The sequence below is a fragment of the Papio anubis genome, chromosome 16 (assembly GCF_008728515.1).
Source record: "Papio anubis isolate 15944 chromosome 16, Panubis1.0, whole genome shotgun sequence".
NCBI classification, from domain to species: Eukaryota; Metazoa; Chordata; class Mammalia; order Primates; family Cercopithecidae; genus Papio; species Papio anubis.
In genome coordinates this window covers 21,457,478-21,473,581 of record NC_044991.1, presented here as the reverse complement: position 1 = coordinate 21,473,581, position 16,104 = coordinate 21,457,478, and the positions used below count along the sequence as shown (strand labels likewise).

At 53.5% G+C, this 16,104-nt stretch overlaps 3 protein-coding genes across 24 annotated transcripts in view; 2 read left to right on the top strand and 1 right to left on the bottom strand.

Annotated features, from left to right (window-relative positions):
- The window catches only part of EMID1 (EMI domain containing 1), a 53,721-nt gene extending 49,921 nt beyond the window's left edge, over positions 1–3,800 (top strand). For all 4 annotated transcript variants that reach the window (XM_009217033.2, XM_009217030.2, XM_009217031.2 and 1 more), the window contains one exon: positions 3,012–3,800. In XM_009217033.2, coding sequence (XP_009215297.2) covers positions 3,012–3,139 — 128 coding nt within the window. In that variant the 3' untranslated portion in view covers positions 3,140–3,800. The remainder of the gene's footprint in view (positions 1–3,011) is intronic.
- A 260-nt stretch (positions 3,801–4,060) lies between these two features.
- Positions 4,061–11,824, bottom strand: RHBDD3 (rhomboid domain containing 3). 8 transcript variants are annotated; one of them, XM_021921434.2, is made up of 8 exons: positions 11,582–11,800; positions 11,260–11,412; positions 9,703–10,229; positions 9,321–9,510; positions 7,824–8,207; positions 4,899–5,061; positions 4,527–4,814; positions 4,061–4,438 (listed from the first exon to the last, which is right to left on the bottom strand). In XM_021921434.2, exons 4-8 carry the CDS (start codon positions 9,466–9,468, stop codon positions 4,261–4,263), a joined length of 1,161 nt encoding a protein of 386 aa, XP_021777126.1. In that variant the 5' UTR covers positions 9,469–9,510; positions 9,703–10,229; positions 11,260–11,412; positions 11,582–11,800; the 3' UTR covers positions 4,061–4,260. The 8 variants fall into 8 exon arrangements, with proteins under 8 accessions (XP_021777126.1, XP_009215282.1, XP_021777125.1 ...); XM_009217018.2 differs by having other exon boundaries at positions 10,080–10,229; XM_021921433.2 differs by having other exon boundaries at positions 4,527–4,667; positions 10,080–10,229.
- A 32-nt stretch (positions 11,825–11,856) lies between these two features.
- EWSR1 (EWS RNA binding protein 1) overlaps positions 11,857–16,104 on the top strand; it is a 31,108-nt gene continuing 26,860 nt past the window's right edge. For all 12 annotated transcript variants that reach the window (XM_009217008.2, XM_009217007.2, XM_021921430.2 and 9 more), the window contains exons 1-2: positions 11,857–12,183; positions 15,957–15,993. In XM_009217008.2, the coding sequence (XP_009215272.1) occupies positions 12,171–12,183; positions 15,957–15,993 (50 nt within the window). In that variant the 5' untranslated portion in view covers positions 11,857–12,170. The remainder of the gene's footprint in view (positions 12,184–15,956; positions 15,994–16,104) is intronic.

Here is a 16,104-nt window from a genome sequence, read left to right as displayed (position 1 = left end):
TGAGCGAAGGCCAAGAGACCAGAAGGAGCCTAGAAGCGACAGAATCTGGCAGGGCCTAGATCAGGAAGGTCCTAGAAGGCAGGATGGGGTAGCACAGGAGTTGGTTAGACACTAGTGGGTGGTACCCCGCCTTGCGTCTGGCTCCTGGGAATGAAGCTGAGGTCTTTCCTCATGAAACTGGAGCCTGTGGCTGGCCCTGAAGAAAGGAAGGGATTGGCTGCCTGACGGTCTGAGCTCTGTTCCTCACCTGCCCTGCCACACCATCTCACAGCCCATCTCACAACAGTGCACAGAGGCCTCCACATCATGTCCAATCTCGCATCTATTTTAAAGACTGAGAGGCTGGGCGCGGTGGCTCACGCCTGTAATTCTAGCACTTTGGGAGGCTGAGGCGTATGGATCACCTGAGGTCAGGAGTTCGAGACCAGCCTAGGCAACATGGCGAAACCCTATCTCTACTAAAAATTAGTCAGGCATAGTGGTGGGCGCCCGTAATCCTAGCTACTCGGGAGGCTGAGGCAGGAGAATCACCTGAATCCGGGAGACGGAGGTTGCAGTGAGCCAAGATCGCACCACTGTATTCCAGTCTGGGAGACAGAGCGAAACTCCGTCTCAAAAAAAAGAAAAGAAAAGAAAACCTCAGATTGTTTCCCCAATCCTCTTTGCCAAAGGCTGACCCTTCTTGCTCAAAAACAAAAAGACTGAGAAACTTAGGTCCCAAGCAGGAAGGAGAGTTAAGGTTAGAGCCCAGCCTCCTTCATCCAGCAAAACTGTAGAGAACACTCATTGAAAGCCAGGCCTGGTTGGGCACTGGCACTCTGGAGTATAGATAGGTGCCGGCCTTGGGGAGCTGGCCATGAGTGGCAGGGAATCGTATCTACAGAGATATGGGGTAGGGGAGCATGGAAGGATGTGGGTGAGGAACAGTCACTTGTCCCTAGGGGTTAGAGAAGGCTTCTTGGAAGAGGGACTCTGTGTTGGGTCCTGGAAGATCCCAATGAGTGTGCCAGGTGGGGAAGTGGGCAGGGCAGCCTTGAGAGAGTCCTGCCTGTGCAGAGGCCCAGAGGCTGGGAAGGGTTTGGGGTCTGCTTCCAAAGCTCCTCCCACAGTGCCGCATGCTTCTCTAACTTCTAGAAACTTCAGTGCCTAGCTCCCAGACCTCCTCCCCTCTTACAGAGAGGGGCCAAGGACCAAATCTCAGGCTCTCAGAACCTTTTTAGGTGTCCCCACCTTCTCTCTGAGGATTGGGGCAGGAGCCAGAAGGGACACATTTGGGCCACCATGGCTCTGGATCTGTCCCTGCCTTCGGCCAGCTCTGTCTCTGACAGCCCAGGGAGAAAAGTGCCAGGCACCTCAAAAGTCCCACACCCACTGCCAGTGGCCCCTCGAGCCAGCTTGGGTCGGGGCTTGAAGGGATAGGTCGGAGGAGTGACAGATGCGACCCTCCCCATTGGCCCAACATACACATCAGGTGCTACTGAAGACCCAGATGGGGTTCCTGTTTAGGTTATAATCAATAATTATAATAGTATCAGCTGCCACGTGTCTGGCCCACCTGGGCTGGATCGATCATCTCCAGTCTCTTAGAGTAGTAAGCCTGCTAGGTGAGCGATGCCATGGCCATTTTACAGATGAAGAAACAGAGGCTCGGAGGCTCTTGTGACTGCTTCAGGATCACAGGAATGGGAATGGTCAGGCTAGGGGTCCACCCCAGGTCTCTCCTCTAACATGCTGGCCCTTTGGGCTTCACCAGCAAAAGTTTGCTGACTCTGCCACTCGTCGAGGGCCCCAAATTTGATTGTGACAAACTCACAGGGACCAGACCTGCAGGAGACCTGGGTGGAAGTGACACCAACCTAGTAACCATAATAATCCAGCATTTCCTGTGAAAACCACTTTCCAGTCCTGGTCATGGTAAACACATGTATCACAAGGGTGTAAAAACGGGACTATTTATCCCCACGTTCCAGATGACACTCAGAGGTTCTGCGACTTGCCCAAGGCCAAATAACTGGCAGAGTAGGACCAGTACACGATCCTAGCTGGCACTGGGGCCAGTGCTCTGTGCCGCTCCCCTCCCATGCTCCTTGAGTTAAGACATGGAATGTCCCTTTCAGTGACCAAATATGCCTGTCTGCTCCAAGAGCCCTCATCTCAACCCAGAGGTGTACAGGTGGCTGGGCCACACAGGGTCAGGGCACAGTCATGATTACGAGGGGATAGCCCACTCCCTAGCAGTGCCCTCAATGGGAACCTGGTGTTCACCAGAACCCAAGTATCTGTCCTATGGAGGCTTAGCCGAGTCCTCCCCCATGGCCCTCTCCTCCCCGAGTGTCCATCTCCCCCTAGAAAAACAGCCTATTCTGACCTGCCTGGCCTGCTCATTTTACTTCGGGAAGGGCTGAGATGATAGTCACAGAAGGCTTCCTGGAGGAGATAGCTCCTACCCTTGGTTTTGAAAGATGAGTAGTTTTCCGGTTCCGTCTCGAACTGCCCTGTTTTAGCAATGAGACGACTGAGACCCTGATAGAGGTCCAGCTCACCCAAGACTGCACAGTAGGTCAGTGGCAGAGCCTGGGCTCCTAAGCCCTTCCCCCCAACTGGTGGCCTAGCCCAAGTCTGTTCCCTAGCCTCAGTTTACCCAGCTACCACATAGGGATGATTCAGGGCACACCTCCACCCCAAAGTGAATCGAAAAAAGAAGCAGCCTTTACGTGAAGCATTCACGGCATGCTAAACACTTCCTAAAGGCGGCGGGTGTGGTTAACCCCACTTGACAAAGCAGGAATCAAACAGAAGCGCTGAGTGCTCTCCTTGGGTTGGGGGGGCTGGTAAGTCCTGACAGACCCCAATCTGTAGACCCCCTTTCCCACAGCTCTGCAGCCAGACACCAGGGTGGATTATACCTGGCAGAGGGTGCCCAGTTCTGCCATCCCCTAGAGGGCCAAGGGGAGGTGGGTACCTCACATGAACCCCCCTGATGTGGCCTCTCTCCTCCTTCCCTCCGGCAGAACCAGAGATGGGGTCTGGGGCAGGCCCTGCCGGCACAGGCACCCCCAGCCTCCTTCGGGGCAAGAGGGGCGGACATGCAGCCAACTACCGGATCGTGGCCCCCAGGAGCCGGGACGAAAGAGGCTGAGGGCGGTGGCGGCCCTTGGGGCAGACAAGGCCAGGCTTCCCCTCCTACCTGGACTCGGCCAGCTGCCTCCAGGGACCGCCTGTCCATATTTATTAATATCCTCAGGGTCCCTTCTGCCATCTAGGCCTTAGGGGTAAGCAGGTCTCAGTCCTGGCACCATACACGTCTGAGGCTGAGCAGGGGCTGAGAGGAGAGGCTTGGGCCTCAGTTTCCCTCTGTGAAGTGGGGGGAGGCAGGCCTTCAAGGAGGGGTAGAGGTACAAGGCTTCGTCTCATCTGCTGTCTGAGTATCCAGGCCCAAAGGCACTGAGGGACACAGGAGGGCTCAGGAGTTGGGGCTTAGCACATGCAGGGATGACAGGGCAGGGAGCAGTCCTCCTCCCTCTCCTCCCCAACCAAACCTCGGGGAGCCCTCCTGTGCCCCTCCCTCCTTGTTGTCCAGTGCTGGGTTCCCCACCCCGAGGTCAAGCTGCCCAATCCTCTGACTGGATCACCAGGGGCTTCTTGCCTCATTTCTCCCCTCTGAGCCCCCAGGCCCTCCCACATCTCAGGTTGGGGATGGGGACATGGAGAAGGGGCTGCCTGCTCCCACAAATGCTTGTGACAGATGCCAGGAGGTAGATGTGTGCTGGCCAATAAAGGCCCCTACCTGATTCCCCGCAGCCTGGTCTCAGTGTGTGGTTAGATGGGGGCAGCTAGGAATGAGAATACGATGGGAGGAGAGCTGGAAATGGGTGGTGAAGAATGCTCTGTGTTGGAGGACAGAGCCTCCTGGAGGTACAGGCTACATGGTGCAGGGCCAGGAAGCCTGTGTCTCCGGACATCAGGGAACAGCTCTCCCACAACTGGTCATTCATTTGGTGCTCGCTCATTCATTCATCCCCCTGATGCCAACACAGAAGAGTCAAACACAACTGCTGCCTCCAAGGAGGTCCAGGTTGAAAAACAAACTGGTTTTTATTCTAAACACATACTAGGGCAGCATGCTGGCCTCTCCTGCCTCCAGAGGTGCCCCTGCTCCCCACTGTGGTCCTCAGTAGACAGAGCAGGAGCTCAGGCTACCCACATGCAGCCCAGCCCTTAGTACCCAAGGGCCTGTCTGTGCCTCACTCTCTGCCTGGGCTAGGGAGGCCCAGGACCCTCGGAGTGGGCAGGCCCACCCTTTCCCTGGGTCACCAGGGTCTCAGTGCCCACTTGTCCTCCAACCAGCAGTGACACGGCACCCTCCACGCGGCCTGTGGCTGCCAGTGCCACCACCGCCTGCTCCGTGGGGAAGCCCATGCGCTCCAGCTGCTGCAGCCTGTGGGGGATGGGGGGACAAGTGGGGAGTGTCAGGGCCACACCGGCCCCTACATGAGGGGACCCCCCCTCTGCCCACTCCACCTTACCGCAGAGAGGAGACAGAGGACTTGGACAGCCATGGTGCGCTCTGGGGCCCCTGGGCTGGCCCGTCAAGAAGTGAGGCCTGGATGCCCTCCTGCAGCATCTGCTCATCCAAGGCCACCCACATCGGAGTCCCTGGGGAGAAGCTGGCCCCAGCCCAGTCCAGGCTGGCCTCTGAGGAGCCCTCCCAGGTGGGCTGCACAGGCCTCAGGCCTGGTGGGGACAGGGCTGAGCCTTCACAGTGGGACCAGAGGTCAGGGGAGGCTACATAAGGCCGTCCAGGGATGGGAGGCCTAGGGGAGTGGGAACAGAAGAGGGCCTGACTGCCAGCCCTGCCACAGTGCCCACCTGGGCTGGCATCCCCCCATCACCCTCACCTCACTCCGGCAGGATGGGTGACAGGCAGCTCCGCCAGGCTGCCCGGGGAGGGAAGGAGCCTCAGGGGCCAGCACCCCGCCAAGGTCCCGCACAAAACGCCCTCCTGCAGCGCCTGCAGCCGTCGCTCTGAGGGTTCCAGCCACCGGAAGGCCCCAGCTGCGTCTGTCTGCCCGGGGCAGGGCGGCCAGTCAAGGAAAACCAAAAGCAGCCAGGGGTGGGCCCACGCCACAGGCCAGGCCCCATGCCAAGTGTGCTGGCCACCACTCCCTCCCATCTCCTCACTGTGGCCCAGCATGGAATAGCGTCACCCTGGTCAGCAGGAGAGGCTCAGAAAGGAAAAGGGATCTGCCTGAAACTACTCAGCCAGAGCCAGGTATGCCTTACCCCAAAGCCTGGGCTCACCCCTGACCCACTCTGTTCCCAGAACCCTATGCACCTTTTCAGGTCTGTAACTCAAGGTCCACCCTTCCTGGAAGAAGTCCCATAGACACACCTGCTCTTGCCTTCAGACAGGCCTGGATAACTCCTGTCCCCAATCCAGAGGACAGGGGCCAGCCTGTTCTCTCCAGTGGCACTGTTTTCCCCGATAGGTATGAATCATCTTAGGGCTGGACGAAGTGGCTTACAGCTATATAATCCCACCACTTTGGGAGGCTGAGACGGGAGGATCACTTGAGGCCAGGAGTTCACGACCAGCCTGGGCAACATAGACCCTTTCTCTACAAAAAAATTTTAAAATTAGCTGGACGTGGTCTCAGCTACTGAGGTGGCTGAGGCGAGAGGATCGCTCGAGCCCAGGAGTTTGAGGCTGTAGTGAGCTATGACAGCGTCGCCACACTCTAGCTTGGGTGACAAAATGAGACCCTGTCTCTAAAAAATTTAAAAATATATATATATCTCTCTCTCTCAGAGGCAGAACACCCAATAGCACTGTGGCACTATTTATTTATTTTTGAGACAGTCTCGCTCTGTCACCCAGGCTGACATGCAGTGGTGAAATCTCAGCTCACTGCAACCTCCACCTCCGAGGTTCAAGCAATTCTCCTGCCTCAGCTTCCCGACAGGCACGTGCCATCACACCTGGCTAATTATTTTGTATTCTTAGTAGAGACAGGGTTTCACCATGTTGGCCAGGCTGGTCTCGAACTGCTGGTTTCAAGAAATCAGCTCACCTCAGCCTCCCAAAGTGCTAGGATTACAGGCGTGAGCCACCTCACCCAACCTCTAGCACCATTTATTAAAAAGAATATTCTTTTCCTCATTGAATCAACTTGGCACTGTTGTCAAAATAAATTGACTATACAGTAAATGTAACAGTTTATTTCTAGATCATCAATTCTAGTCCATTGATCTGTATGTCTATCCTGATGTCAGTACCACAATACCTTGATTATTATAATTCTGTATGGCTTTTTTTTTCTTTTTGGAGACAGAGTCTTACTCTGTCGCCCAGGCTGGAGTGCAGTGGTGCAATCTCAGCTCACTGCAACCTCTGTCTCCCAGGTTCCAGTAATTCTCCTGCCTCAGCCTCCTGAACAGCTGGGATTACAGGCATGCACCACCACGCCTTGCTAATTTTTGTATTTTTAGTAGAGATGAGGTTTCACCATGTTGGCCAGGCTGGTCTTGAACTCCTGACCTCAAGTGATCTGTCTGCCTTGGCCTCCCAAAGTGCTGGGATTATAGGCGTGAGTCACTGCGCCTGGCCACTTTTGTAGTTTTAAGTTTTGAAATTGAAAAGTGTAAGTCTTCCAGGTTTGCTTTTCTTTTTCAAGATTATCTGAGGTATTCTGGGTTCTTATATTTCCATATTAACTTTAGGACCAGCTTGCTAATTTCTGCAACAACAAAAAAAGACAACTGAGATTTTGATAAGAATTGTGTGGGATCTATAAATCAACTGGGTAGCATTAACATTTTAACAATATTAAGTATTGCAATCCATGAACATGAGATCTTTCCATTCACTTAGGCTTTTGTTTTTTTTGAGAGGGAGTCTTGCTGTCTCGCCCAGGCTGGAGTGCAGCAGCACTATCTTGGCTCACTGCAGGCTCTGCCTCCTGGATTCAAGCAATTCTCCTGCCTCAGTCTCCCAAGTAACTGGGACTACAGGCACCTGCCACCATGCCCAGCTAATTTTTGTTTTTTGGGGTTTTCTTTAAGACTGGGGTCTCACCCTGTCGCCCAGGCTGGAGTGCAGTGGCATGATCTCGACTCATTGCAGCTGCTGCCTCCCAGGTTCAAGCAATTCTCCTGCCTCAGTCTCCTAAGTAGCTGGGATTACAGGCGCACGCCACCACGCCCAGCTAATTTTTGTATTTTTAGTAGAGATGGGGTTTCACCACGTTGGCCAGGCTAGTCTCGAACTCCTGACCTTGTGATCCGCCCACCTTGGCCTCCCAGTGTTGGGATTACAGGCGTAAGCCACTGTGCCTGGCCTAAGTTTTTAATTTTTAGTAGAGATGGGGCTTCACCATGCTGGTCTCAAACTCCTGACCTCAAGTGATCTGCTCGCCTGGCCTCCCAAAGATCTGGGGTTACAGGCGTGAGCCACTGCACCTGGCCAGGCTTTTAATTTTTTAAACTTTTATTTTTTTGCTCAGAGTGGTTTGGCTATTCAGGGCCTTTTGTGGTTCCATATAAATTTTAGGATTATTTTTTCTATTTCTGCGAAGAATGGCATTGATATTACAGGGAGCCCACGGAGCCCTTTACATTGTAATTGGTACCTCCACCAGGCCATGACCCCCCCAGGTCCCAGCCCAGAGCATGTCCCAGAGGAAGACTTGGAGAAGCTCCTGGAATGTGTGTGCACGGCTCCTTGGTATTGCTTGGGACTTCACCCCTTTGTGCCACTTCCTTCCTAGGCACCCACCCACAGAACCCACACATCCCCACGGGCCCTAGGCTCAGGCAAAGGATACAGGCCAGGCCAGCAAGGAGGCCACAAAGGAGCTGCAGGAAGGGTGGCTCAGAGCTGAGCAGTGGGGTCAGGACAAGCAGCAGCCACGGTGGCAGCCATGGTGGCAGTGCCCCACGGGGCCGTTTAGGGTGGTGTACCTCCCCAGCCAGCATGGCCAGGTGGACAGGCATGTATCCACAGCTGCCGGCTGCACCGGACACCCCAAGGCCTGCCAGCAGTACTGCCAGCAGCCCAGAAGCCAGGGCAAGCAGAGCTGAGGCATGCAGGAATCTCAGCGTGCCCAGGTGGCACTCCTGCTGCCAGCCCAGAGTGGGCAGGAGCAGCAGGCTCAGGAGCAGGCCCGGCAGGGCCGTGTGGCCCAGGACATGGGTCAGCAGCCGGTGCACTGGGAGAGAGAAGGGGCTTATGTGCCAGGTTAGTGGCCCCAACATCCAAGGCTGTCCCAGGTGTGCTAGGTTGAAGGTTACCCTACACCAGGGCCACCTGCTGAGCCCACCTCCCCTCCCCAGGAGCCAGTCTGCCCACAGTCAGCCCTTCATCATTGGTGGACGGGACCAAGGACTTCCAAACACTGTGGCTATGCCTCTGTGGTATTAGACAGAACACACCGCACCTGCCACTCAGTCTTTGCACTGACAACCTGCAACTGAGCACTCACTATGTCCCAGACACCATGAAGGTACTCTGCTTCTGTATTTACTAAATCATACCTGGCTGAGAGCATGAGATGGCCTGCTTCAATCCTGGAGCTACCCCATTCCCTCAAGCTGTGTAACCCTGGTCAAATCACTTAACCTCTCTGAGCATCATTGGGGGTCCTCAAATACAAACTGGAGTTGTTATGATTGGGAAACAGGTGCTCAGCTAAGGTCCCTCCTCGAACCCCCAACACCTCCTCCTCCATCCTCATGCTTAGCTGAAAGTCTTAGTTGTTTTCTCTTTTTTTTTGAGACAAAGTCTCAGTCTATCACTCAGGCCAGAGTGCAGTGGCACAACTTCAACTCACTGCAACCTCCACCTCCCAGGTTCAAGTGATTCTCCTGCCTCAGCCTCCCGAGCAGCTGAGATTACAGGCACGTGCCACCACGCCCAACTAATTTTTGTATTTTTAGTAGAGACAGGGTTTCACCATGTTGGTCAGGCTGGTCTCGAACTCCTGACCTCAAGTGATCCACCTGCCTCAGCCTCCCAAAGTGTTGGGATTACAGGCGTCAGCCACTGCACCCAGCCTTAGTTCTTATTTCAAGGAAAAGCTGCCAGACCGGGAAACCATGAGAAAAGCACTCCTACCCACAGGTTCCAGCCCACCCTGCCAAATCCTCTGCCTCCCTTCTTGGCTGTGGATGTGCTGAGCATGCTCCTAAGGCCACGCTTCCCCCGGGACACTGGGCCCCATCCCTGCTTGACCCCTGGAGGCCTTGTGCTGCTCCTGCCAACTGGGCCCAGGCCCTACAGCAAGTCTCCTGCTTCCTCCAAGGTCCACGTGGCTGGCCCTCACCCTGCCAGGGGTCCAGCAACAGCTCCGGGGCCAGGACCAGGCTGGGGCCGGCCCCCACCAGCCACAGGCTGCTCATCAGCAGCATCAGGACTGAGGAGGCGAGAGGCAGCGCCGGGGACAGTGGGCCATGGGGGCCCCTGGCATGCATAGCTTGGTTGAGGATGGTCAAGGGTGGTCCTAGGGCTGTGCGCTGGGAGTAAAAGAAAACAATAACAAGTTGTTATTGGAGGTTTTGTCTCACCAATACCCTCTCAAGCACCTTATCAACAGCCCTATTTTACAGAAGTGGAAACAGGCTGGAGAGGCAGGCCCAGCAGCTCGGCCATAGTGGAGCTCAGACCCTAACCCATGCACTCACAAGCCATCTTGCCATTCCACTCACCTCTGTTTAAGGACTGGCAGGGGACAGGCATAGAGACTCCTGAGTCCTGATGGGCCCTAAACTCCCAAAAAGAGGGGTTCAGCCCCTCACCCCCCTGGGCGAATTCAGGGCCATCTCTAGCCAGCTTCTGTCCTCCCCCTTCCCTCAGGCTACTACCTCCCTCCTTCCTCCCCTACCCTGTGCCCAGCCTTAATGCTCCAGATGGTTTCAGTGGCCCTTGACCCTGGAGTGGGGCCAGCCAATGGGCAAGCCGACTGGGGAAGGGTGGGGCAGAAGGGCAGGAGTCCCACACCTTGAGCGACACTAAGAGACCTGGGACTGAGACATCCCCTTTGAGGGTGAGCCCATCCACCATAAGCCTCCTCCTGCATCCTTACTGGCACAGCCCCTCTGGCCGTAGCTCCCCTTTCCACAGGAAGGCTCCAGTATGGGCTCCACCTCTTTCTGCTCCGTGTCCCAAGGCAAGTTTCCAACCTCATCTTTTTACAGATGAGCCTCATTTTACAGATGAGCCTCTCCCTTCTCATCTGTAAAATGGGAATTCAGAAATTCCTTTCCTCAGAGGATGATGAAATAAAAAGGAGTAGGCTAAGGTAGGCCCTGGCCCACAACTCTTGCTCCATAAATCATAGCAATCCCCACTAATCATGGCGGGCGTTGGTAGCCACCAACTGGCCCATCGAGAAGGCCTCAATATGGAGGTGGCTGCTCCAGCCTAGCTGGTCCCAGCTTTGGCCCTCAAACATGGCCTTTCCCTGCTCACCAAAGCAAGGCCTTCTCCCCTGTGCTCTCCTCTTGCATCCAGCCTGTCCTCCAGGGCCTGTAGGTCCCTGGTCAAGCCTCTCTGTCCCAGGACTCCCACTGAGCTGATTCAGGGCAGGAAGCAGGATCCCAGAGAGACAAGAAGGCTGCCTAATTTGCTCCCCTGCCAAGCGCGTTCTCCACATCTACCAGTTTCCTGCAGGAAAAATGTGGAAAGCTCCTCAGCCTGCATTGTCCTTCCCTCCATTTCGTCAGCAGGCAAACTCCTATTTTACTCTTGGAAGCCCAGCTCAAATATCCCTTCCCCTCCTCTGGCCCCCCAACATCAGGGATCTTATCCTTAGGAGCACAGCTTGACCAGTCTGTCTCCCTAGGCAGGTGGTCTGAGCTCATGGCTCCTCTGATCAAACCCCACCTTTCCCAGGGTATTCGCAGCACACAACCAGTGCTTTATATATGTTCACTGAAAAAAGGACACTAGCTTGACTCCTGGTCCTGCTGAGGGATTTGAAGGTGAACCCTGCCCTTCGTGGACCCAGGTATCCACCTAGGGGGCTGGGGTTAGAGGTCCAGAGAGGTGGGCAGGGCCAGCCTTGCCTGGAGGCAGGGTTTGGGGCCAAGACACCCACCGTAAACCTCCTCCTGTATCCTCACCTCACAACCATTCCCCAGCTCTGGGCTCCTTAGCAAGGGTAAAAGGCTTGCCCGTGGACACTCGGAACTGGGACTTGAGCCCCCTGGACCTCACTTTCTTCAATCTATGAAACGGGCAGTGCACCACCAGGCCCTGCCTACCTTACTGGGAAGCCGGGAGGGCAGAATGGAAAGACAAGGACGAAGATTCTTCCGGGTGGCGGATAGAGTAGGGGGTCCCAGGATCTGTCTGGTTCGAACTCAGCTGGGGACTTTGCAAAGATACTCAATTTCCTTGGACCTCAGTTTCCCCTTCTGTAAAACAAGGGTATTGGATGAGGGATGATTAAAGGGCGTGCTCCACCTCGACCGTTACCCGGGGACGGGGTCTCGGGGCCAGAAACGGCGTTCGAGGCCTCCCACCTAGCCGACCGGCCTCGGGGCCCTTCCCCGCTGGCCCGGGCCACGCGTCCCGGGTACTCACTGCAGAGCGCGCCCAGCAACCCCGAAAGGCCGGTCGGGGTCCCGGGCTGGGAGTCGGGACTCTAGCTCCCGGGCGAGATCGGGGAACCCTGAATCCATTCCGCGCACACCCGGCCGCGTGACCCCGGCCGACCGGCTGGCGCGCCACCCATTCCCCGCGGCCCGCGGATTAGTCAGCAGTTGTTCTAGTCCGGGTCCCTTCCCCCAGCCCTCCCGCCGATCTCCGTCTGCCTGCAGGGCAGACTCTTCAGCGACGGTCCCTAGAGCCAGCGGACGGAACCATTCCAAACAACCTAGCCTCGTTAAGAGAGCCTCTCCGGTTTCACACTGAGACCCGCTCACCGGCGCTCTGGCCCCTTAGGTGCTATTTTGGCCCGAGTGTCACGTCGGGCGCTCTTTAGAGAGGATTGGGACAAGGGTTGCGCACGCGAAGAACGAGAAAGCGGTGGTTCATCCCTCCTGACCCCACCCCCATGGCCTGGCCTGATGGTCGCGCCCGGGGTTGCGGGATTTGCGCCTGCGCAGTGCGGCGCCTAGAGGGAAAGCGAGAGGGAGACGGACGTTGAGAGAACGAGGAGGAAGGAGAGAAAATGGCGTCCACGGGTGAGTATGGTGGAACTGCGGTCGCGCTGGCGGTAGCCGGAACGCCCAAACTGGGGGTCGTTCGTCTCTGGGCTTGGCTGGGAAGACTGAGTGGAGTTGCCGAGAGGGGTTTGAGGCACCCGCCGCGACCCGACGAGCTCGGGGATCCGCGTTCCTCTCCCCTCCCCCCACCGGGCGGGCCGGTTCTGGAATCTTCTGGCGCCCGCGGCGCGCAGGGGGCTCGCTGCGGCGGTGGCGCGCGGGGCCCGCTTTGGCCTCCATTGTGTGGCGGTCCTCGCGCCCTGCGCTCCGGGCCTCCCGCCACGTGGGCGGGGCCTGCGGCCTTCGAGGCCCTGCGTGAAGCGGAGGATTTGGCCAGGCCTCGAGCCGGTCACTGTGAAACCGCCGGGGAGGCCGTAGGCTGCTATCCCTGTGAGGCCTCCCTCCGCGTTTTCAGGGTTTCCCGAGAAACCAGGGAAAAAAGCAAAGAAAGATACCGTGGATTTGTGGGCCGAGGGGTGCCGGCCTATGAGCGGGAGCCCCGTCATCTTTAAGGCCCAGTCGGCTGGGGCGTCTGGCGCTGCCGAACTGCCCCCTCGGCGTCTTCCAGCCCCAAGCCGAACTTCTGCCCTCCTGGGCTTTAGACAGAATGTGCTTCCCTCCTCCAGGGCCCCCAGTTTGCCACTTTTTTGGGCTTCTCCATTTTTATCGTTATTTATTAATTCACGCCCTCCCCTCCCCCAAAACCAATTAAGTGGCTTCCCAGGGCCTTTTTCTGCAAACGCCGAGGGACATCCGTTGTATAATAAGGCCAGCCTGGATCGAGAGACGAGAAATGCTACCAGGAAGGTATTTCTGGCCTCTCTGACCTAGGAGGAACAAAAGGCCGAGCCTGCATTTGAATTATATTTCAGCAGTGGTCTCGCACGTTTATTCGCCTGCGTTAGGCCGGCAGGCCTGTTGATTTCGTAGGTCGACAGAGGTGAGGGAAAAGAGGCCAGTAGAGGCGATCTTAAAGGCACTTGAAAGCAAGCCCCGGATGGGAACTCCAAAATGGGAGTAGAGTGGTCATTGATGGAAGGAGCATTTAAGAGTGTCGCCTAGCCACCACCTGCAGTTCGCAAGCTGTGGGTACACTAACCCGCAGAAATTGGCAGGGTGGAGCATTTTTGCCTCTGGGGGTATTCTCAGGCCACCTGATTCCAGGCCTTAGAGACAGTGGGAGAAGATGAGAGGGAAGACAGGAAAAGCTCTGGACCCTCCAGAGTTTTTAGAGTCCAGAATCCAGCAACGTAAGGACAGTTTAAGAATTCACCCCATCTGTGTGGTCAGTAAACAGGTAAGTGTTGGGTGTTCTTGCTGGGATACCAAAGAAGGCCTGTAGAAGAGAGGACTCTGAAATACCACAGCTAGATCTCCTGGTGGAAAGTGGTTTCCTAGGTGCCCTATCCACCCTCTTCTCCTCTGCAAAAGCCTGAAAAGGCAAAACGTGTGCGTTGACATTTTTGCATGGCCGGACATGTCTTTTTTCAGTCAACTTTGTTCAAACCTTGTTCACTAGTAACTACCATGTGCTTGTACTGTATTAGAATTAACAGTTGTGGTTTCTGTTGACACAAAGTAAACACATTAGGCCTGGCTGGGGGGCCTTCAGAGAGTCACATAAGTAATCTGGGCCTTAGTTTCCTTTCCTGTAAAATACAGAAGTTAGGCTAGACCTGTTAAGCTTTTGAGCCTTTCTGACCTTCGTGCATAACCATTCCACAAATTTGTCCCATGCTGACTTCAACTCAGGTAGTGCGAAGCAACTTCCATGGTGACTGCTATAAAGTGTTAAAGCATTGCCTTGGGTTAATAATAATAGAGGTTTTCTCTCCTCGTGTGTATCTCATGTAGAAAAGACTCGCTGCAGTGTAGAACCCCCACCCCTCAATCACAGTGAAGTGATTTTTAGTGAAGTCTGTGGCTCACTTTTGGGGGTTAAAAACAAACACGGTTGCTGAATAATCTGACGAATTTGTAATTGTATTAGGTTGGTGCAAAAGTAATTGTAGTTTTGCCATTTTAATGACAAAAACCGCAATTACTTTTGCACCAACCTAATAGCTTGTTTGAGGTCCAGTGATGTTTGTGTGCTCTAGGAAGATAAATGTAAGTTCATGAAACAAATTTGCTACCTTCCATAGCCCACCAGTTAGTATAGGGCCGAATCCTTTGGTTTCTCACTGTTGAGAGGTCATTAGTTGTTCCATATCAGCTTTGCCAGTTTTATGTTTTACATAACTGCTATTGTGTAAAAGTCGTCTTGCAAACTGTACTTACATGTCGGTGATTTAGAATCATTTCTCAAAGACCTTAACAAAACGTGGATTAAAATATTTGATGTTGAATGATTCATTGCTGTGTTTATTTTGTATATGCCACGTGGAAGAAATGATTTGCATTTAGTTTTAATGTCACAGAGAGTATGACTTGTGCTATTGAAAATGCCTTTAAGATTGCCATTAACAAATTATTTTTTCATTATAGGTAGCCTTTGGGCAGTTGATTTGATCCTCTTGGTGATTCAGGGTTTTGAGTTACGAGTGTGTACAAAGGAAAGAAAGTAGTCCACTAACGTATAGAGGGGTAGACAGATAAGCCAACGTGAAGAGATGGATTCAGCAAAGCTCTCTCAGGCCGCCCGAGGGATTGTGAGGCTGGCTTTGGATTGCGTGAAGTGGATGCAATAAAGAGCTGTCAATTGTTGATTTTGGATAAGGGACTACTTTCTGATTGGAAAATAAAGGACCCCTTATTTTCCGTCCTAATGGCAGTAACTGTCTTCAGACAGAACAAGATATGTATTCTTGTGGAGAAGAAAGAATTGGGCAGAATTTTCAAAAATAATTAACTGCCTTTAAAAAAACTAAACTTACCTAACTTCAATGCAGTAGTGCTCTAAAAACTATTTTCTTTTTGTTTTTACTACTTGTAGACACCTCAGTGGACCAGAGTTTTTGGTACCTTTAGACGCATGCTGTGAATTTCATAGGAAAAGGAAAATTATAGGGAGGTTTACTTTTTAAAGTCGAAATCATTTTGAGTTGTATGAGAGACAATGGTGTTGCCAAATTTTTCCCAGAAAGGTTAAATGCTTTTTCTTCTTTGCCTGTCTTCAGGATTCTGCCTTAGTTTTGCTTCACCAGGATTTATAATATCTCTAGCTTTTAAGTTGCTGCACAAATGTAGTTCTGACACAGCAAACCCTTTAAAACACTGGAGTGTGGTGACTGCCCTCTTTTCTGCCATTCTGTTTCACTGTCATTGAGCTAGGGAATGGTGGTTTGTCTAACTTGCTAAAGGGAGGGGAGTGAAAACTAATTTTTGAGAAGAGGTAGGTTCTAACCTAACCAGTCTAGTGTTAAACTTTGTATTGTTGTTGCATGCCTCCATTTTATATGAGGGAAAAAACTTCTGATCCTGTTGTAAGTCTGAGATATTGATGATCATCTGTGTTTCAAATGACAGTCGGAATTGGGATGGGTTTTGTGGTCATGAGAACATGCAAAGTATACCTGCCAAATCAGCTGATCTTGACCTCATTAGCTAGTCCCATAGTCAAATGTTGAGTTTAACTGGCTTAGACTTTTTTTTCTATTAGGTTTTGAGAGATAAGGGGGACTCATTTGGACCTGTGTTGGCAGGTCCCCCTACAGTTTAAATAATTCTTCCTGCCACGTGAATTCTTTCCCCCTTTTTTCTCTTCTTGTTTCTGCTAACTACACTATTTTTTTCTCCTCGTTTTCCTCTAGATTACAGTACCTATAGCCAAGCTGCAGCGCAGCAGGGGTAAGTCAGTCTTCTATAACCGCATTTTGTCTGTGATTAATATTTTTTGAGTATGGAGCCTTCTATAATTGTAGAGGTGGTATTTGAATGTTCTCTATTCAAGTTGTTGCA